This window comes from Cucurbita moschata, unplaced genomic scaffold (genome assembly GCF_002738365.1).
Source record: "Cucurbita moschata cultivar Rifu unplaced genomic scaffold, Cmos_1.0 Cmo_Scf00022, whole genome shotgun sequence".
Lineage (NCBI taxonomy): Eukaryota > Viridiplantae > Streptophyta > Magnoliopsida > Cucurbitales > Cucurbitaceae > Cucurbita > Cucurbita moschata.
Window position 1 is genome coordinate 342,583 of NW_019268538.1, and position 16,104 is coordinate 358,686.

General features: G+C 36.5%; 4 protein-coding genes and 2 long non-coding RNA genes across 11 annotated transcripts in view; 2 read left to right on the plus strand and 4 right to left on the minus strand.

Moving 5' to 3' along the window:
• On the minus strand, positions 1 to 1,703 carry LOC111459366. Its single transcript, XR_002713282.1, has 2 exons — positions 430 to 1,703; positions 1 to 345 (listed from the first exon to the last, which is right to left on the minus strand). It is a non-coding gene; the product is annotated as an uncharacterized LOC111459366 (long non-coding RNA).
• LOC111459355 (uncharacterized protein At4g10930) overlaps positions 1 to 7,371 on the minus strand; it is a 15,544-nt gene extending 8,173 nt beyond the window's left edge. The window contains exons 1-5 of one of the 2 annotated variants that reach the window (XM_023102221.1): positions 6,857 to 7,371; positions 6,585 to 6,667; positions 4,147 to 4,237; positions 3,928 to 3,977; positions 2,779 to 2,845 (exon numbers count right to left, since the gene is read on the minus strand). In XM_023102221.1, coding sequence (XP_022957989.1) covers positions 2,779 to 2,845; positions 3,928 to 3,977; positions 4,147 to 4,237; positions 6,585 to 6,667; positions 6,857 to 6,928 — 363 coding nt within the window. In that variant the 5' untranslated portion in view covers positions 6,929 to 7,371. Of the gene's footprint in view, positions 1 to 2,778; positions 2,846 to 3,927; positions 3,978 to 4,146; positions 4,238 to 6,584; positions 6,668 to 6,856 lie in introns of those variants that run through there. The other variant, XM_023102222.1, reaches the window with a different exon arrangement.
• A 1,257-nt stretch (positions 7,372 to 8,628) lies between these two features.
• LOC111459360 (GDSL esterase/lipase At4g10955) lies at positions 8,629 to 11,301 on the minus strand. 5 transcript variants are annotated; one of them, XM_023102232.1, is made up of 3 exons: positions 11,113 to 11,301; positions 10,237 to 10,337; positions 8,629 to 9,789 (listed from the first exon to the last, which is right to left on the minus strand). In XM_023102232.1, exons 2-3 carry the CDS (start codon positions 10,296 to 10,298, stop codon positions 8,814 to 8,816), a joined length of 1,038 nt encoding a protein of 345 aa, XP_022958000.1. In that variant the 5' UTR covers positions 10,299 to 10,337; positions 11,113 to 11,301; the 3' UTR covers positions 8,629 to 8,813. The 5 variants fall into 5 exon arrangements, with proteins under 5 accessions (XP_022958000.1, XP_022957996.1, XP_022957997.1 ...); XM_023102228.1 differs by having other exon boundaries at positions 10,237 to 10,342; XM_023102229.1 differs by having other exon boundaries at positions 10,237 to 10,391.
• Positions 11,302 to 12,603: 1,302 nt separating this feature from the next.
• On the minus strand, positions 12,604 to 14,219 carry LOC111459359 (cytochrome b561 and DOMON domain-containing protein At3g61750-like). Its single transcript, XM_023102227.1, has 4 exons — positions 14,010 to 14,219; positions 13,402 to 13,801; positions 13,032 to 13,318; positions 12,604 to 12,944 (listed from the first exon to the last, which is right to left on the minus strand). The coding sequence occupies exons 1-4, from the start codon at positions 14,208 to 14,210 to the stop codon at positions 12,657 to 12,659; spliced, it is 1,176 nt and encodes a 391-aa protein (XP_022957995.1). The 5' UTR covers positions 14,211 to 14,219; the 3' UTR covers positions 12,604 to 12,656.
• On the plus strand, positions 13,670 to 14,407 carry LOC111459364. Its single transcript, XR_002713280.1, has 2 exons — positions 13,670 to 13,828; positions 13,909 to 14,407. It is a non-coding gene; the product is annotated as an uncharacterized LOC111459364 (long non-coding RNA).
• An 859-nt stretch (positions 14,408 to 15,266) lies between these two features.
• The window catches only part of LOC111459361 (UDP-glucose 4-epimerase GEPI48-like), a 4,803-nt gene continuing 3,965 nt past the window's right edge, over positions 15,267 to 16,104 (plus strand). The window contains exons 1-2 of the mRNA XM_023102233.1: positions 15,267 to 15,543; positions 15,816 to 15,865. Of these exons, the coding sequence (XP_022958001.1) occupies positions 15,361 to 15,543; positions 15,816 to 15,865 (233 nt within the window). The 5' untranslated portion in view covers positions 15,267 to 15,360. The remainder of the gene's footprint in view (positions 15,544 to 15,815; positions 15,866 to 16,104) is intronic.

Sequence of the window (16,104 nt, forward strand, 5' to 3'; positions counted from 1 at the left end):
TTTTTTTTTTTTTTTTTTTTTTTTTCTTTTTACGAAAAATGAGAATTGCATTAGAAGGAGAAAAATGGGGTGAACAAACCTAGAGGCCGGGGTAGAAGGAGCCCCAGCCTTGAACAAAATAAAAGAACGTTTTCCAGTTGTTCAAGACTGTAGTAAGGTTTTAATACAAGAGAATTTCCTGTGACTATACGCTCAACTAGAAACTGTATGCTGTTCACTTAAAAAAACTCAAAATAAGAAGACTTATCCTCCAAGACCCTCTGATTTCTTTCCAGCCAAACGTGCCACACCTGTGCCCTGACCACACAAGACCACAAAATGTTGGCCCTTTGGGCATTTTCCACCCTGAACACACCTCTAGGAGTCAGCTTTCTTTAGATATCGGCAAACAACCACTCACCCCAAAGCTATTCATGAGGGAGAACCAACCATTGGCAGCAAATAGGCAATGCAGAACCAAAAGATCCAGATTCTCTTCTCTTTCAAGGCAAAGACAGCACACCGACAGTGAGAGAATCCAGTTCCTGCATTTCTTTTGAACCATTTACCGAGTATTCCAAAATTCTATGAACTATAGACCTCAAAAAAAAAACCTTCACTTTTTAGGGCACTTAAAATGCCAAATAGCATTTAAAATATGAGACTTCACTGAAGAGGCAGAACCCATCAACTTAAAAAAAAAAAAACAGACTTTGAGGAGAACACCCCCCCTGCATCAAGAGACTACAAAGATCGGTCATTGGACTCTCCCAACTGGACAACATCGAGTGCATCAATCAGCCCAACCCAGCTTTCCAGCTCCCTATCAAAGAGACCTCTCCATAGTCTACCAATCTCTTGCCTCACTATTCCGCATCCTGCTTCATCGAAATGGAGAAAGTATCTGGGAATTTCTCATCCAGCATTAGACCCCCCACCCACTTGTCCTTCCAAAATCTAACCTTACTCCCATTATTTACTTTAAAATTAAGAAACCAGAAGAAGTTATAGTTCTAGGAAATTTCTAACCATGACTTTCCTCTCGCTTTTCCCTTCGGCTCAAAGAGTCTTCCACCCATTTGGCTCTTGACCGTAAACACGACCTATCAACCTTCTGCGAAGAGCCCCTTCTTCTTGAGTGAACCTCCACAACCACTTAGTAATAAGGTGCTGTTTCTTTGCTGGTAGGCTCAGAAACCGAGACCCCCATAAGTAATGGGAGAAAAGTTTTTCCCCAATTCACCAAGTGACTACACGGTTTATGAGTTCCTCCATCCCGAAAAAGAAAAAAAAAATCCCCCGTTTCCTGTGTAACTCCCACAAGATCCTTCAGGACTGAAAAATAATAGAGAGGGAGACTACAAAGAATCGATTGAGTTAGGATAAGATAAACTCCTTTAGAATCCTTGTTGTAAATTAATCAAACACCTGGTCCCCAAAAAAGATTTTTCCTGAAAATTTACCCCCAAAGGATCCCAAGGTAATTGAAAGGCAGAGCATCAATTCTACAACTTAGCATTGCAATTGTGCCTTCTCTCCTCCTCTTCAACATCAATCTCAACAATAACCATTTTATTTAAATTAAGATTAAGGCCTGAAACATGTAGAAAGATAGAAATAACAGACCACCAATTCATCGAAATGGAGAAAATATCTGGGAATTTCTCATACAGTGTTATAACCCCCACTCAATTGTCGTTCCATAATCTAGCCTTACTCCCATTACTTACTTTAAGAAGAAACTTGAAGAAGAAGTTATAGTTCTTGGCAATTTCGAACCATGGCTTTGCTCTCGCTTTTCCCTTAGGCTCTAGAGTCTTCCACCCACAGGAGCCTTCAGGTCCGAAAAATAATAAAGAGGGAGACGAAGAACTAATTGGGCTAGGGTAAGACGACCTCCTTTAGAAAGAGTAAGGTTACTCCACTTGCATATCTTTTTTGCAAATTTATCGATCACCTGGTCCCAGAAGGTTTTTTTTTTTTTTCTTCCTAATTTCCCCCAAAGGAATCCCGAGGTAATTGAAAGGCAGAGCATCAACTCATCCTCTTCAACATTAATCCCAACGACAGCTATTGTAGTTAAATTAAGAGAAAGTTCTGAAGCATGTAAAAAAGTAGAAATAACAGACCACCAATTCTCAAGCAAATCTTCTTGGTTTGGCTGAAATAATTGTATCATCTGCATCTTGAAGATGAGAAATCTCAATTTCAATCCTTGCCGCATGAATGCCCTTGAGAATCATTCTTTAGCAACAAACAGAATCAGCCCTTAAGAATCTTTCCGTAACTACTGCTTTCATCCAAAACTTTTTAATTTGAAACCTTGCAACCCAGCCTCTTTCTCAAATTCCTATAGTGTACCCCATGCTCCATTGCAAACATCATCTTCGATTTGACCCACATGGCCTTTTATTGAATAAGATCTCCAAAAATATCCACCCCCCCAAAAAAAAGAGAGAAATATTTCTTTTGCGCAGTTTAAGATTTGCACTAACTTGAAACCTAGACCACTCGCCGATTCTCAATGAAAGTTTGAAAACCACAGATTATGATGATCCAGCATTTTCAAAAATGAAAGTTAGTTCATTTAAATTTGAAAAGGAAAAAAATATATATTTATAAAAAAAAAAAAAAAAAAGAGCAGCTCATCTTATCAGGACTCCCAAGAAAATTAAAATTATCAAAAAATCTTCTTTTTCTTGTGTAGTGATTGTCAGTTATTATAGAAAATTGGAACAAAATGTTGATGAAAATTGACCCCAAAAGTGCTAGAAGGATTAAAAAAGAAAGACAAATTACATTCTCGTCAATATAGTATGATGGAAAAGAGATGTTACTCTTTCCCTCAAAGCACCAATCGTCATTTCTGCAGAGAAGTAGACATGAGATGTTAGTTTACTAGATTTTGAAAAACTAATAAGAGTGAAAATATAAGTGGGATCAATTTGACGATTTACATATAATTCCACATGAAAATTTAATAAGTGTAGCAATTATTACCAATAAATATAAATATGTGAATACCAGGAAACATACTTTAATTCTCTCCAAAGCAAATACATTGTAACAAGGCCTGGACAGCCAAGAAATCAGTAAGGAGCAACGAGACATGGGCAAGAGGGCTATTATTATCTGTAACCTTTAAAGGTATATTATGCTGACAAGAACAAGCACTGTAGGTTTTTACGAGTGTTTAGGACAACTTGAGTGACCCTTGACGATTCTCACTGTCGTATCTTGTAATCAGATGGTGAAAAAGTAACAGAAAATGGAGTGTGGTGCCATATATTACAGAATATAGATTACATTCTCTACTCTTCACTAGAATAGGACTCCTATAAATATACATATGTATGTATGTGCGTATGTGCGTATGTGCGTATGTATGAGTTTGTACGAACGTAAGCGATTTTTATCTTCTTGTCAATTCTGTGGCAAGAAAAGGCCCAAGGATTTCTTTTTTTTTTTTTTTTTTTTTTTTNTTCTTGTCAATTCTGTGGCAAGAAAAGGCCCAAGGTTTTTTTTTTTTTTTTTTTTTTTTTTCTAGTAGGTTGTTAAGATTTATTCCTCCTCCATCTGGTAAGACCTACCGCTTGAAGCATGCCTAACCACTATGGGAGGTTACTTAACATCCAACTTGCTCCATGCACATTACTAACCATCTTGATGAAATTTTGAGTCAACCAACATTGCACAAGCTCCAGTTCAGTAATGTCCAACAGAATAAAAGCTCTTATGCAATGTGAAAACAGCTATTTTTACTTTCTTTTCAGTTTTAAGAGTCCAAATTGCATCATTATTAGAATACAGCTCTGATGAATATGCATCAGCAAATATGATAGTATTCTCCTTTGCTAGCCATTTTGTAACACCATGTATGCCACATAAATGCATTGGAGATCAGCATAAATAATTGTACAAATAATAGAAAAAATGAAATAAGCAAACCTGCTAAATGATTCTTCATCTACTTTGTTGCTCCCAATAGTATCATACACCTACAAACCAGATCAAGATTTCAAATTTCAGCTATTCCTCAAATTTTTTCTTTATCGAGAAATCAAACTTCCAGTGAGGAAATGAAATAATACGTAACAACAAAGGCCTGCAACAATGCTAAAAATGTAAGCAAAAGGTATAGCTTTGAGCAAAGAAATGTTAACTTACTGGAACACATGTGATGAGCTGAAATTCTTTCTGGCAAAGTGGACAAAGGTTTGTAATAGTTGCCCAGTTGTCAATGCATACAAAACAGAACCTGAAAGAAGATGGACAAATTGTTATAATTATAAACCATTTGTAAATGCATACAAAACAAAACCAGAAAGTAATATGGACAGAGGATGATAAATTTTTCTTATGAAAATCAACACTTTGCTTAACATGAAAAAAAAATATAAAAGAGCATGCAAAAAGACAGCGCAAACCAAGGAGTCATGACGACTACCTATACAAAAACAGACTCCCACCCAAGAGAATAAGTCCTAGCAGATAACTATAGAACTAAACATTGAACCTAGCCGTAGAGACCAAACCTCATCACTAGCTCTTACTCCTTTAAAAATCCTATTATTCCTCTCAATCCAAATGTGCCATAAAACTGCAATAGAATCCAACCCTCAAAAGGAACCATCCCTTGTCTCGAAAGAGGTGGAACCCAAAAGATCTCGTGGATCAAAGAACAAAAATCTCTATGCAGGCTAAAGAAACCCCAAACCGCAACAAAATGTGGTCTCAGTTCCAAAATGGAAGATGCTAACAGACATTTCCAAGGGACGTGATCAGACCCTCAACTATACGTCAATAGACAATGCATCAGTGGGTCCTCAACAAAAGGACAAATCTCTAAGCAAGGTCCAATATGTTCACCTTCTCCAGTAAAACCTACTAGCAAAAGATTTTACCTTCTTAGGAAGTTTCACCTTCCAAAATGAGGAATAAAGAGAACATCTAAGGGCAGGTGCATCGCAAAAATATCTGTCCTCCTCAAACTAACTGGAAAATCCCTTAACAACTATATGAGATTCACTGCGTCAGACGTCTCCCTGTTTGACAGTGGACGCAGAAAACCAAGAGAAGGTTTATAATTCTAACCCAATACTCGATGCATACAAAACAGAACCTAAAAATAAGATGATGGAGGTTTGTACTTGTAGCCCAATTTCCAATGCATACAAAAACTGAACCTGAAAATAAGATGGTGGAAACATCTCTCCTACCCTCTCTCCTCTCTCCCTCCCTACAATGAAGGCTTTGGAGCCTTGCAACTTCAATCTACTGTAAAATAGACAGCCTTTCCACATATCTCCCTCTAGTAAGTAGCATCATATATCGACATTCTTAACGAAAGCAGTAAAGCAACACAAGTTGACAAGGGTATTTATCTGGGTGACACGGTTCAACAAAATAATAACACCAAAATAAAGCTGAAAAAAATACATAAGATCTTTTGAACACAATGAATAGTGATGACCACTACATGATTGTGGACAATTGGAGTTGACATAGGTACACCTTGAAAGTTGGAGTAGCTACTAATAAAGGCTCTTGAGCTTTGTAAAGGACCTGCCAACTTTATATGGTGGATGAATCAAGTTCTTCAATCCTTTATTGATAAATTTTCAATGTTGATGACATCATACAAAGAGCATGTCTGAATCAGATAACTTGTATCATTGAAAGGGAGGTTATTCAGGAGCATTACACGTAAGCAAACTATTTAGCGTAACCAAATGCACCACTAGCAAACTTCACTTCTTAGGAAATGCAGTAGGTGAACAAGCGAGAGAAAATCCAAATTGGAAGTACTATAGTAATTTCTCGTTAATTAAAGAAAACATACTTTGGGTAGGAGAACAAAAGGATATCTGCAACCTCCTAGACTAACCTCAAATTTTTCTCAGCAAACTACGTAGTTCTGGGGCTTGATTTTGAAGAAAATTTCGCAAGACTTGATGAGCACAAATTGTGACGGATAAGAGGCAATGCCAAAAAGAATTTCAAGAGGGTATTTGGTTGGCCAGTTAAATCAATCGTAATGAAAGCAATTCTTAGACACAATTATAATGATATCCCTATTCACAACCTCCTTTTCCTTCTCATTAACCTTCATTCCACAAGTATGGTTAAGTTTATACCAGTTTCTCAACCTGAATGGACGCTCAGCCTTTGACCAGCTATGCAAAAGGTTTCATATCTAAGCTAACCGACACCTCCTAAGAACTAGTCACCACACACCTACTAAACTCCAAAATTAACAGAAAGCCTTTCAGCCATCTAGGTTTCTATTTCTAGGAACTTTAAATCTATTTCCGCCACTACTAATTTCAAGCATGAGAAAGAGGAAGCCCTTATGCACGCCTTTTTCACCTCAAGAAGTTTAGTCAAAGAGAAAAGCTTCTATTCTTCTCTAAAGAGCACAAAGAGATCGGGTAATTCCTGTCTTCCATCTAAACTAGCATTAAGAGACATGGCTAAAACTAAATCAAACTGAGAGGATGCCGAGAGTTGAGAGAGATGCGAAAGAAAATCCATCTTTCCAGAAGTTAATCAAGCATAAAATGACATGAAATTTCCAGGAACGGAAACTGATTAAGCATGTGTACCAGTGCTGGCAGCAGTCCAGAACACCCCTATCAACAATGACATCCATGCATATCCCACATCTTTCCACCTCATCAGAAACCTCCTGTAACACGAGAACAACTGTATCAATAACCAGGATGAAAATCGTAAGGGGGAATAAGATATGAACATAAACACAGATTCTTTTCAACTCCAAAAGGCCTCTACTGCATTCAATACGATCATACTATGTCGTATTAGCTGATGGCGACAGAAAAAAAGAGAAAAACGAAGATACTAACTAGAAACTTACATAATTGATATCGTAAACCTCTGCAGTTTCTTCCTCCGTTCTCCCACTTGGAACCAAACCCTCCTCCATCATATTACTCGTAGGATTCCTAGAGGTCAAATAACGGAATATGTTGAAGCAATTACGATGCAGAAAGGTGTAGATTAATCACCCGTCCCATAGAGTACCCCCACAACTCCTGTTTTAGACGTCGATGAAGTGGAATTCCGATGAGCTAGAACTCCATTTAGAGGAGCCCATTGGAATGCTTTTCCAGGGCAATTTGTTTGTTCAGAATCACGTTCTGTGAAGGTTCCGTGGCGATGGCGGTCAGATCATAGCTGAAAATGGAAAATTGCAGAAGAGGGTAGGTAAGTTTCACATGAAATTGCGGAACCGATGATCTCTCTCTCTTCCGGATTTTCTCTCTTTGCTCGGTTTTTCCAAAGAGAAGGTCCGACGATTTTAGGTTCTGTCAGTCAGTTTGAATTGGGCTACAGAACGGCGGGCCCGTCCATGGCCAATTATCTGGGCTTCTCTGTACCCATTGACCGATTAACAGTAGCACTTCTCAACTTTCAAATATACACCAAAATTAAATTATAAACTTCATCAAACAATGGTGTCTATCTAGCAAGGGTCTACGGGTCGGGTCATGTTTTTAAATTCAAGCCACATATTCTAACCAAATCCGTCATTTACAGACTGGCCGGGTCAAATCGGGTCATATTTTAAATCCAAGTGAAATATCCAAACTAAATATGTCATTTATATATATAGTTGAGATTGAGTTAGGTACACATATTGCTTTTAGACTTATGTGTCCTCATATCGACGAGCTTGTTATGTTACTTTATGGGGGGTGACATTTACTAGTTTCACTTTAACTAAAAAAAAATATGATATGAACCAAGACATCAATCATGGAAGATAAACTTCAAAGAAAATTTTGTTTAAATTGTTGCAATTCAAGTCAAGCTTCATTATTTATTATTATTATTATTATTATTATTTTACACATTTTGGGTGAATGATAATTTAAAGTTCTACTCTAAAAATGTTCATGGCAAGTCAAAGAGTTTTTCATCTTGAGGTCATGGCAAGTCAAAGAGTTTTTCATCTTGAGGTCCTATAAAACCATGTATGAAAATGTAGTAAAAAAATCTTGTGTTTTTCTTTAATCAATGACTAAGTTTATATGTTAACGGATTAAAATCATTCAATCTTAAAATGATCGATTTGACTTGTGAAGTGTTGAAATCTCTAAGCAGTGTTATTGTCGATCGATTTGACTTGTGAAGTGATTGGAATCTCTAACCAGTGTTATGGTCGAGATATATGATCAGCACCCAAAACAATAAATATTATCTATTTATTCTTGGCATATTAAATGTTACCATTAAGATATTGAGTGAAGTGGAGATGAAGGTGATCATTTTATTAAGCAAGCAACCATCAAATTAGGTAGACGGCCCTCATTTATAGCGAAGAAGGCCCAACCACCACTCCCATTATCAGTAAAAGACCCAAATTGCTGCAAAAACGCATCACATCCATCCAAACTTACTTACAGAACTTGACATTTACTATAAACAGTCATTAAAACAAAAATCATCTCTAGGTAGGCTGCAGTATCGTCTTTCAAGTGATGAAAATATGGGCATCGAGTTCATATTGAGGATCTTAATGGGAAATCTATGAATTTCCAAATCTAATGGATTGTTGAAACCCCTAAATTTTGAGTGAACCTGGGGATAGCAAGTCCCCATATTTCCTAAAATAACAACTCGAAGTATCCATGAAGGTGTAGATTTTCCCTTGTCAGATTATAAACAAGGATAACCTAAACAAAATGGAATGGTTTAGCTCCGTTAACAATTTGCAATTTAACCTACGAAGAAACAATTCTCAAATGCTAATCCACCGTAAATACATAATTGATAAAATACAGGTCTTACAAGTTCAAAAGCAGAAATATCTAGGAGTACCTATAGATATTTGACTGCAACCGCAGATGTGGTTGCCACCACTGGTGAATGCCATGAGCTTGTTTGAAGTCCTGTACAGGGGATAAATTTGTGATCAGGTTTGCTGATGGAATGAGATGAAGCGGCTCTGAATCCCTCCCAATTGCATTCATCAAAAGACCTCCGATCGAGTTTCGGGTTGCTAATCGCTCGATGCTTCCTGCACCTATCTCTTCCATGTTCTTCCTGTGTTCGAAATATCCAATGTATTCTGATCCTATATGGTCTGATGGATTAACAAATAGAGATGGTACCCATGCTGAAATGGCAAAAAAGGGTTCCTCGGGTGGATTCCTCTGGTTATTGCTACTGGCCTTCAAAGCAAAGGCAAGTCCTGCTGTGATAACGCTGCCAGCAATCCGTATTCCATGTTTCAATTTCTTGTCCTTGATTCTCTCGATTGGTGCAGAGAAGAATGGTGGATTGAAGAGATATGATTTGAGGAAAATGCCTGTTCTTGCCATGGTTTTTCCAGTGAGCATTGCCATGGCTGACCCCAGGGAATGGCCAGCTAACCAGAGATTTGAATCACCAACAGTAGCAACCATGTTTCTGACTACTTGCATTGCGATCTCAAACCGTGATGTCCGATGAAGACCATTTTGAATGAAGTGGAGATCTAACTCTATATCACGAGAGACAGAATCTGGTTTGGTCAGGGTGCCTCGGAAGGCAATCACATAACGGGGACTCCCATCGTTCTTGTGGTCGCCTTGAAGCAACACTGGTTTAAATTCATAAACGGCACCAAAAATGGAAGAGTCAACATCATCGACGAGTGGACGAAGCAACCGAAAGTGGCAGAATTCCCACCAGCGGGGAGCTAAGGCCTGAGAACCTTGACGCTTCTCCTGTCGATCCCGTTCTAATATGTAGACACCTTGAACCAAACAAGCAGCAACTGACCTTCTGTGATCGGCATTCTCCCTGCAGTCATAATGTTATCATCTACTCAATCAAATAATTTAAAATAATCATTACAACATAAAACATTATTAAAAAAAACATCACAAACTATGAAATTCAGGGAGGGGAAAAAAGAGCATATGCAAAAAGGGTTAAGGTTTTATTATTCATAGAATTGATACAGATCGAACAATTTATTTATACTAAAATCTGTCTAATTTTGAATCATAATTCAAATAGGAAATAACTCGAACAAGAAAATCTAACATAACTCTAAATAATTGTCTTAAAATATGATCTAACAAAAACTACTTGGTTCATCTAGAAATCGCCAAAGCTGGAAATAAATAAGTGAACATTTGGGCCGATCAACTAAGGGACCCTCTGAAAACATTTCAACATTTCATATGATAGTAATAAACATTGGACTTCTATTTTTATGACAATAGGAGGAAAAATTATTCTTACCAATTAACAGGAGTTAAGTGTAATGGCCCTGAAAGTTCAAAAACTTCCCTCTCAGAGGCCATTACACTCAAGATTCCTCTCTTTTCCACTTGGAAGCCAAGCTGCTCTTCACCAAGGAAGACAAGGTTCAGAAAGTGATTAGAACGTCATTGAACCTGTCTCGGACATTGTAACATCAAGCACCAAAAAAAAATTGTAACAATTAAAAATTTGTTCACCAAAATGCAAAATTTACAGAAGTTCAATTCCTTCTTTTTTTTATCGGACAATGAAAATATAACCTTTGAACAAAAAATTAGGTTTAAATTTATGTATAAAAAAGGTTCGTCCGTTAGCTTCTTGTCATCTGGTTAAAAGATCAGGCGGTGCCCCAAAACTACCAGAGTATTGATTATTTAAGCTACGGGAGAAGAAAACAACATATTAACCTAGACCAATTCGCTATTGATCTGGATTTCTCATACAACCACAATGTAGCTATCCATTATCTCTTTATTCTCATATAAAAGAACTGCTTGTTTTTTCGAGATCGTTTTCCGGAACTTCACGCTCGAGAGTCTAGAGCATCAATTGCAGAAAGCCAAAACAAGAAGATCTATCGAAACAAATATCACAAGTCCGTTATAATTAGTACTGTTACAAGAAGGAAGTCCAGGAAAAAGGAGATCAACAACTTTGATCTTCAAACATGCAAACAATCTCCGCGGTGAAAAACATTGGCATTTCAGAAACCACTGCCGATCTAAATCAAAATTGAAACAATCAACACGACATTACAAATCGAAAGAAATACCAATAAAAACGAGACGCCTACCATGAAATGACTCTGTAAAGAGAAAAATCAGAGGGGGAAAAGGCAATGGACTCACAAATTACCTTGCAGACGGCAATGCATCGGCCGAACCGACGCTTTGAAGAAGGACCTTCGTCGATAAATGCAAGTTATTCGGAATCGGAAGCTCTTGATTTCAATTTACAGGCGACGCTTGACCTTTACGGAGAGAGAGATAGAAAGCAACAAGACACCGACTTACTTGGGAGGTTTTGCCTTTTTTTAAATTTAATTACAAGTTTCCCTCGCACCTGATTTATCGTTTATAAGCTACCAAGTAAATGTATTTGTCAACTCTCTTGTTTTAATTTTTTTTTAATTTCTTATTTTATCACATTATTTTAATAATTTTCATGTTTTTTTTAAACCTTTAGTTCTGAAACAAAATTAAAAAATAAAATAAATTTTCATTCCTTTTTTATTTTTTAAATAGGAATGATTTCATAACCAGAGTAAAAATAGATAAGGAAACAAATAAATTCACAAATCTCATAGGTTGAAATAGTGGTTATAAATTTAATTTTAAAAAATTACACGTAAATGAGGCCTAAAAATTATTTTCCTTATGTTATAAGTAAAAGTATTTTTCAATGTCAATAAAGTTTTCAAAACTTACCATAAAAGTTATTAAATTTTAATTCATTTTAATTATAATGTTTTACTATAATATGCAAAGAGAGAGACAAGAGACAAGAGACGTAAAGAAAGAAATAATACATTAATTTCTGTCCTAAAATGAAAGATAAAATATATATGATTAAGTTTGGTGGACATATTTCAAGTGACTAATTAACCTTGTAATAATAACTGCAAAACTACTGCAATATCAACTCTTCAGTCATTTGCTAATTCCACAATTTTCTATTCTACGGATATTAATTGTTTTTAAAATTTATTAAAAATGTATGAAAATTTGAACCTCTAATTTTACCGTAATTCTCAATTTCACCTTTAATCGGTTCTACCTATTTATGTATTAAAAAGTTGCAATTAGGTCCTTCAATGAATAATATATTAACATTAAATTAATGTATGAGTCTAATTATTCAACTAATTCACGAGTTTTAAATTGAAAGTAATATTTAAGTGTCCAAATATATTTACAAAATATTAATTTGACCACGCCAGTCTTTTTGCTAACGAGTTGAATGGTCGAATTAAAATATTTATAATTACCCAAAATTTATTATTATTATTATATTATTATTATTATTTTCTTTTAACGTTTCAATTTTAATGAATAGTATAATTAAGATAAATCAGGAGAATTTCATTACTTTTCCCTCTAAATTATGCCTTTCTTCTTTATTAAATTAATATATTTATATATTTTATCGAATTATATGCAAAATTAAACTTTAATTATAATGTGGCTATTAAAATATATTTGGATTCTAAAAATATAATTTTGAAGAATTTTTTAATTTTTAATATTTATTTAGTTATAAGAGAAAAAACCAGTCATGTTGTTAATTCGTAGTTGTAATATTTTGGGATGGCATACTTGTAATTTAAGTTCTTTTTTCTAAGAGATGTTCATAACGTGAATGATTCATAATTTGTATTTACATAATCTTTTACAAAGGCTTCAAGATTGACCGGCGACTCGAAACACTGGCGGTTGATCAATAATGGCTTTCGGAATCTCATTTTTTCTCCGCATTCGTCCTTCGAAGAAGATCAACGCTATCAGCAGAGTAACGAACGCCACAAAGAAACATATCTTCAAACCCTGATCGGCGTTGACTCCATGGAAGCCGACGAAAACGTTCGAAACTCCCAATACCATTGCGGTTCTTCCCACCCAATAGTGAACGAAGTTCCAATACTGCCGGCGTATGGACTCACGCGACGGCCTTCCCATGAACTGGCAAACCTGTAGCAAAAAAAAATACAGTTTCAGATTGCGAAGCGGTCGGGGCGAAGCGTTAGAACAGAGGATCATCGGCTACGGTTAACGAACCTCGAGACCTGCAAGGAAAAATACAGTGTAGCCGAGGAATTTGTGCCCTAGGAAAGTGGCGTTGGTTCTCTGGTACAGATTGCGTCCTAAAGAGATGGAGATGATTCCGATGAAGAAACCGACGAACTGTGTTGAAGAATGAAAGTAATACCACGACGGTTCGACGTGGCGGAAGTATCTCGCGATTAACAATCCAGCCGGCGTTAGAATGCCCCAGCCGATTACCGCCGCCATTCCATGGTATCTTCTTAGGTCGCTAGGGTTCATTGGTTGCCGTGCTACGCGACCTGCATAAAACGGTAATTCGATAAAATTCGAGCCCTAATTTGTTGAAATTCGGTCTGTAGGAAGAAGAAATTGGGGGAAAAACCTGTGCTGAACTCGATGTGTGTGGTGGTACTGTTGACATGTTTAGGGAGAAGGCCATTTCTTAAGGGATTTCCAGAGCCGACGGCAATTAAAATTGGCTGATGAGATAGGGAAGTGCTGAACTTGAGCTGGAAAGCAATGTAGAGAAGCTCTCCATGAACAACAACGGCAGGGCTTGCAGTGGTGAAATGCAAATCGCCTTTGTCAGGTATGACTCTGGACATGTTTTTGCCTTCTAAATAGTATTGCCTTAATCCAGAGACGCCGTCTCTTTCTATCCAAGCCACTATGGCGCTCGATCCCACCATTTTTCCGTCGCCGGAAAATCCGATTCCGATCCATCTGTAAGCGTGTTTCCCTGCTAACACCAACGTCGTCACGTTCTGATCGTCTTGGTAAAACTGCAACATACATCGGTTCAGAATCGGGTGAGATATTAGCAGACAAATTCGGGTTGAATTCATGGATTTCTTCCTCTGTTTCTGATTCTTTTCAAGCTTCTCTATAGTTTTCTTAAATTTCTTAGGTTTAAATGAAGTTAAATCCCGAAAACAAGAAATGAAATAGTATTGGTAATACGAAAAGTAAATGATGGATTGAGAAAATTACATGGAAGGAAAACGTCTGTTGCCAAATGAGGGAGCAGGCAAGGCCGGAGAGATCAGAGTACGGAGTAGGAAGAATCTCTCTGAGATTTGAACTGCAGCTTGGCGATTGAACGTCGGGGGCTTCCGGCGTGAGTCCGACGACGACGAGGCAGAAGAGTGAAGGGAGAAGTTTCTTTGAAAAATTTGAAATTGAACCCGCCATTTCCTTTGCTTTTTCATTTTTTTTCCCCTCTTTACTCAGAAATCTAGAGATCGCCATTGATGGAACCTCACCTTTGTGATCAAACAAGTGGAAGGTGGAGAGGTAAGAGGCCATTGAATCACGCTTGACCTTTCCTTGAGCTTCAAGTATCCTAGAAGAACACCATATTATTTTATAAAACAGATTACCCTTATGCATATTAGATTAAAATATTATTTTCTTACTTCATGTCTTTTTAAATATCTAAATTTAGTAATTATACTGTATATAATTTTTTTTTAATGAAACTATATATATTTTCTAAACTATAGATACCAATTTCAGCTCAATTAACTGATATTATTGAAAATTTACTTTGAACCCAGTCATGAAATTAAATTATTTTCATACCTAACCAGTAAAACATGTAAAATCAGTATTCAGGTGTAAAACCAGTAATTTTTATCGTACAAAAGTAATAGTTTTCAACAGTGAAGCATATGTACACAAAATAGACTCATAAATGGATTTACGGTAGTCTCTAGCCTACTAGTCTCGTCCTTCTTTAGTCTGTATCATCTATATCTATAAATAAAAGTAAAAATAATTTTAATAAATAATTAATTTAACCAATAAGTAGCTATCTCTCCAGCTCTAAGTTTATTTATGATTCCTAATTTTTTTCTTATAGTAAGATCATGTCAAACATGGTCAATAACTTTAGTCATTTATTTTCTAATTAAAAAGTTATAATGTAGAGGCACATGTTATCACATTTTTTTTTTTGTTAATGAAGGTTTATTTAAATATATGGTGTTTGATCATATAAAATTAATTATGTATTCAAATTTAGAAAGATGCATAAACTCGTATCCTAATGTGTTTTTAATCAGTAAGCTTGCAAGACATTAACTTGTTGATTTTCAAAAATAATTTTTTAAAAATACATTATTTAGAAACTTGCAAATCACATAATAATAATAATAATAATAATAAAACCTGGGTGTTGCAGTTGTTGAATCGACATCCTACTTGTACAAGTAACAGTAACTTCTCTGCAATCAATTTCTCATAAGCATTATAAAATACAATTCCCTCTTCCCTCTTACCATCCCCAACTCCTCTCAGAATAATTCAACTCTTCAGTTGTTTCTCCCTCTGAGCATCAGCCATGGCGAAGAGTATTTTGGTTACTGGCGGAGCTGGATACATCGGCAGTCACACCGTTCTTCAGCTTCTTCTCGGCGGCTACAACGCCGTCGTCGTCGATAACTTGGATAACTCCTCCGAGATCGCTCTTCGTAGAGTCACAGATCTGGCTGGGGATTTCGGGAAGAATCTCGTATTTCACAAGGTTTCTGCCTTGATTTCGCCTTGCTTTTGTACTTTTTGTTAGGTCAATCGTTCGATGTGGTGTGTTAAACTGTAGATCGTGTTTGTTTGATGGCTTTTGGTTCCTTTCATTCTTATGCACGAGCGTGATTTGGCGATTTCTTCGAAATGAATAGTTACATGTGGATTTGATTTGGAGTCTGTTTTCCGATTTTCCCCTAAAGTTCTCGATCTACAATTACAATGCGATTGACGATTTGTATTGTTCTTGTGAATGTGATTTTTCTCTTGCAGCTTGATTTGAGGGATAAGCCCGCTCTTGAGAAGGTTTTCGCTTCGACGCAGTAAGGATCTACTTACCTTTCTCACCTTTCATACACTGTTTTTTGATGATTCGCATTTCGGCATTGGGTACAGAAAGCATCTTTGTGCACATGTGGTTTAGCCTTTCTGGTGCAGTCCGATCCGAAAGAATCCCCTAACTTTAAGCGGAGCGGTCCGGTTCTGTCGAATAAAAACATTTCAGCGTGAATCTAGAGAAGCCCCCGGTTTTTTTTTTTTTTTTTTTTTTTTTTTTTAAGGG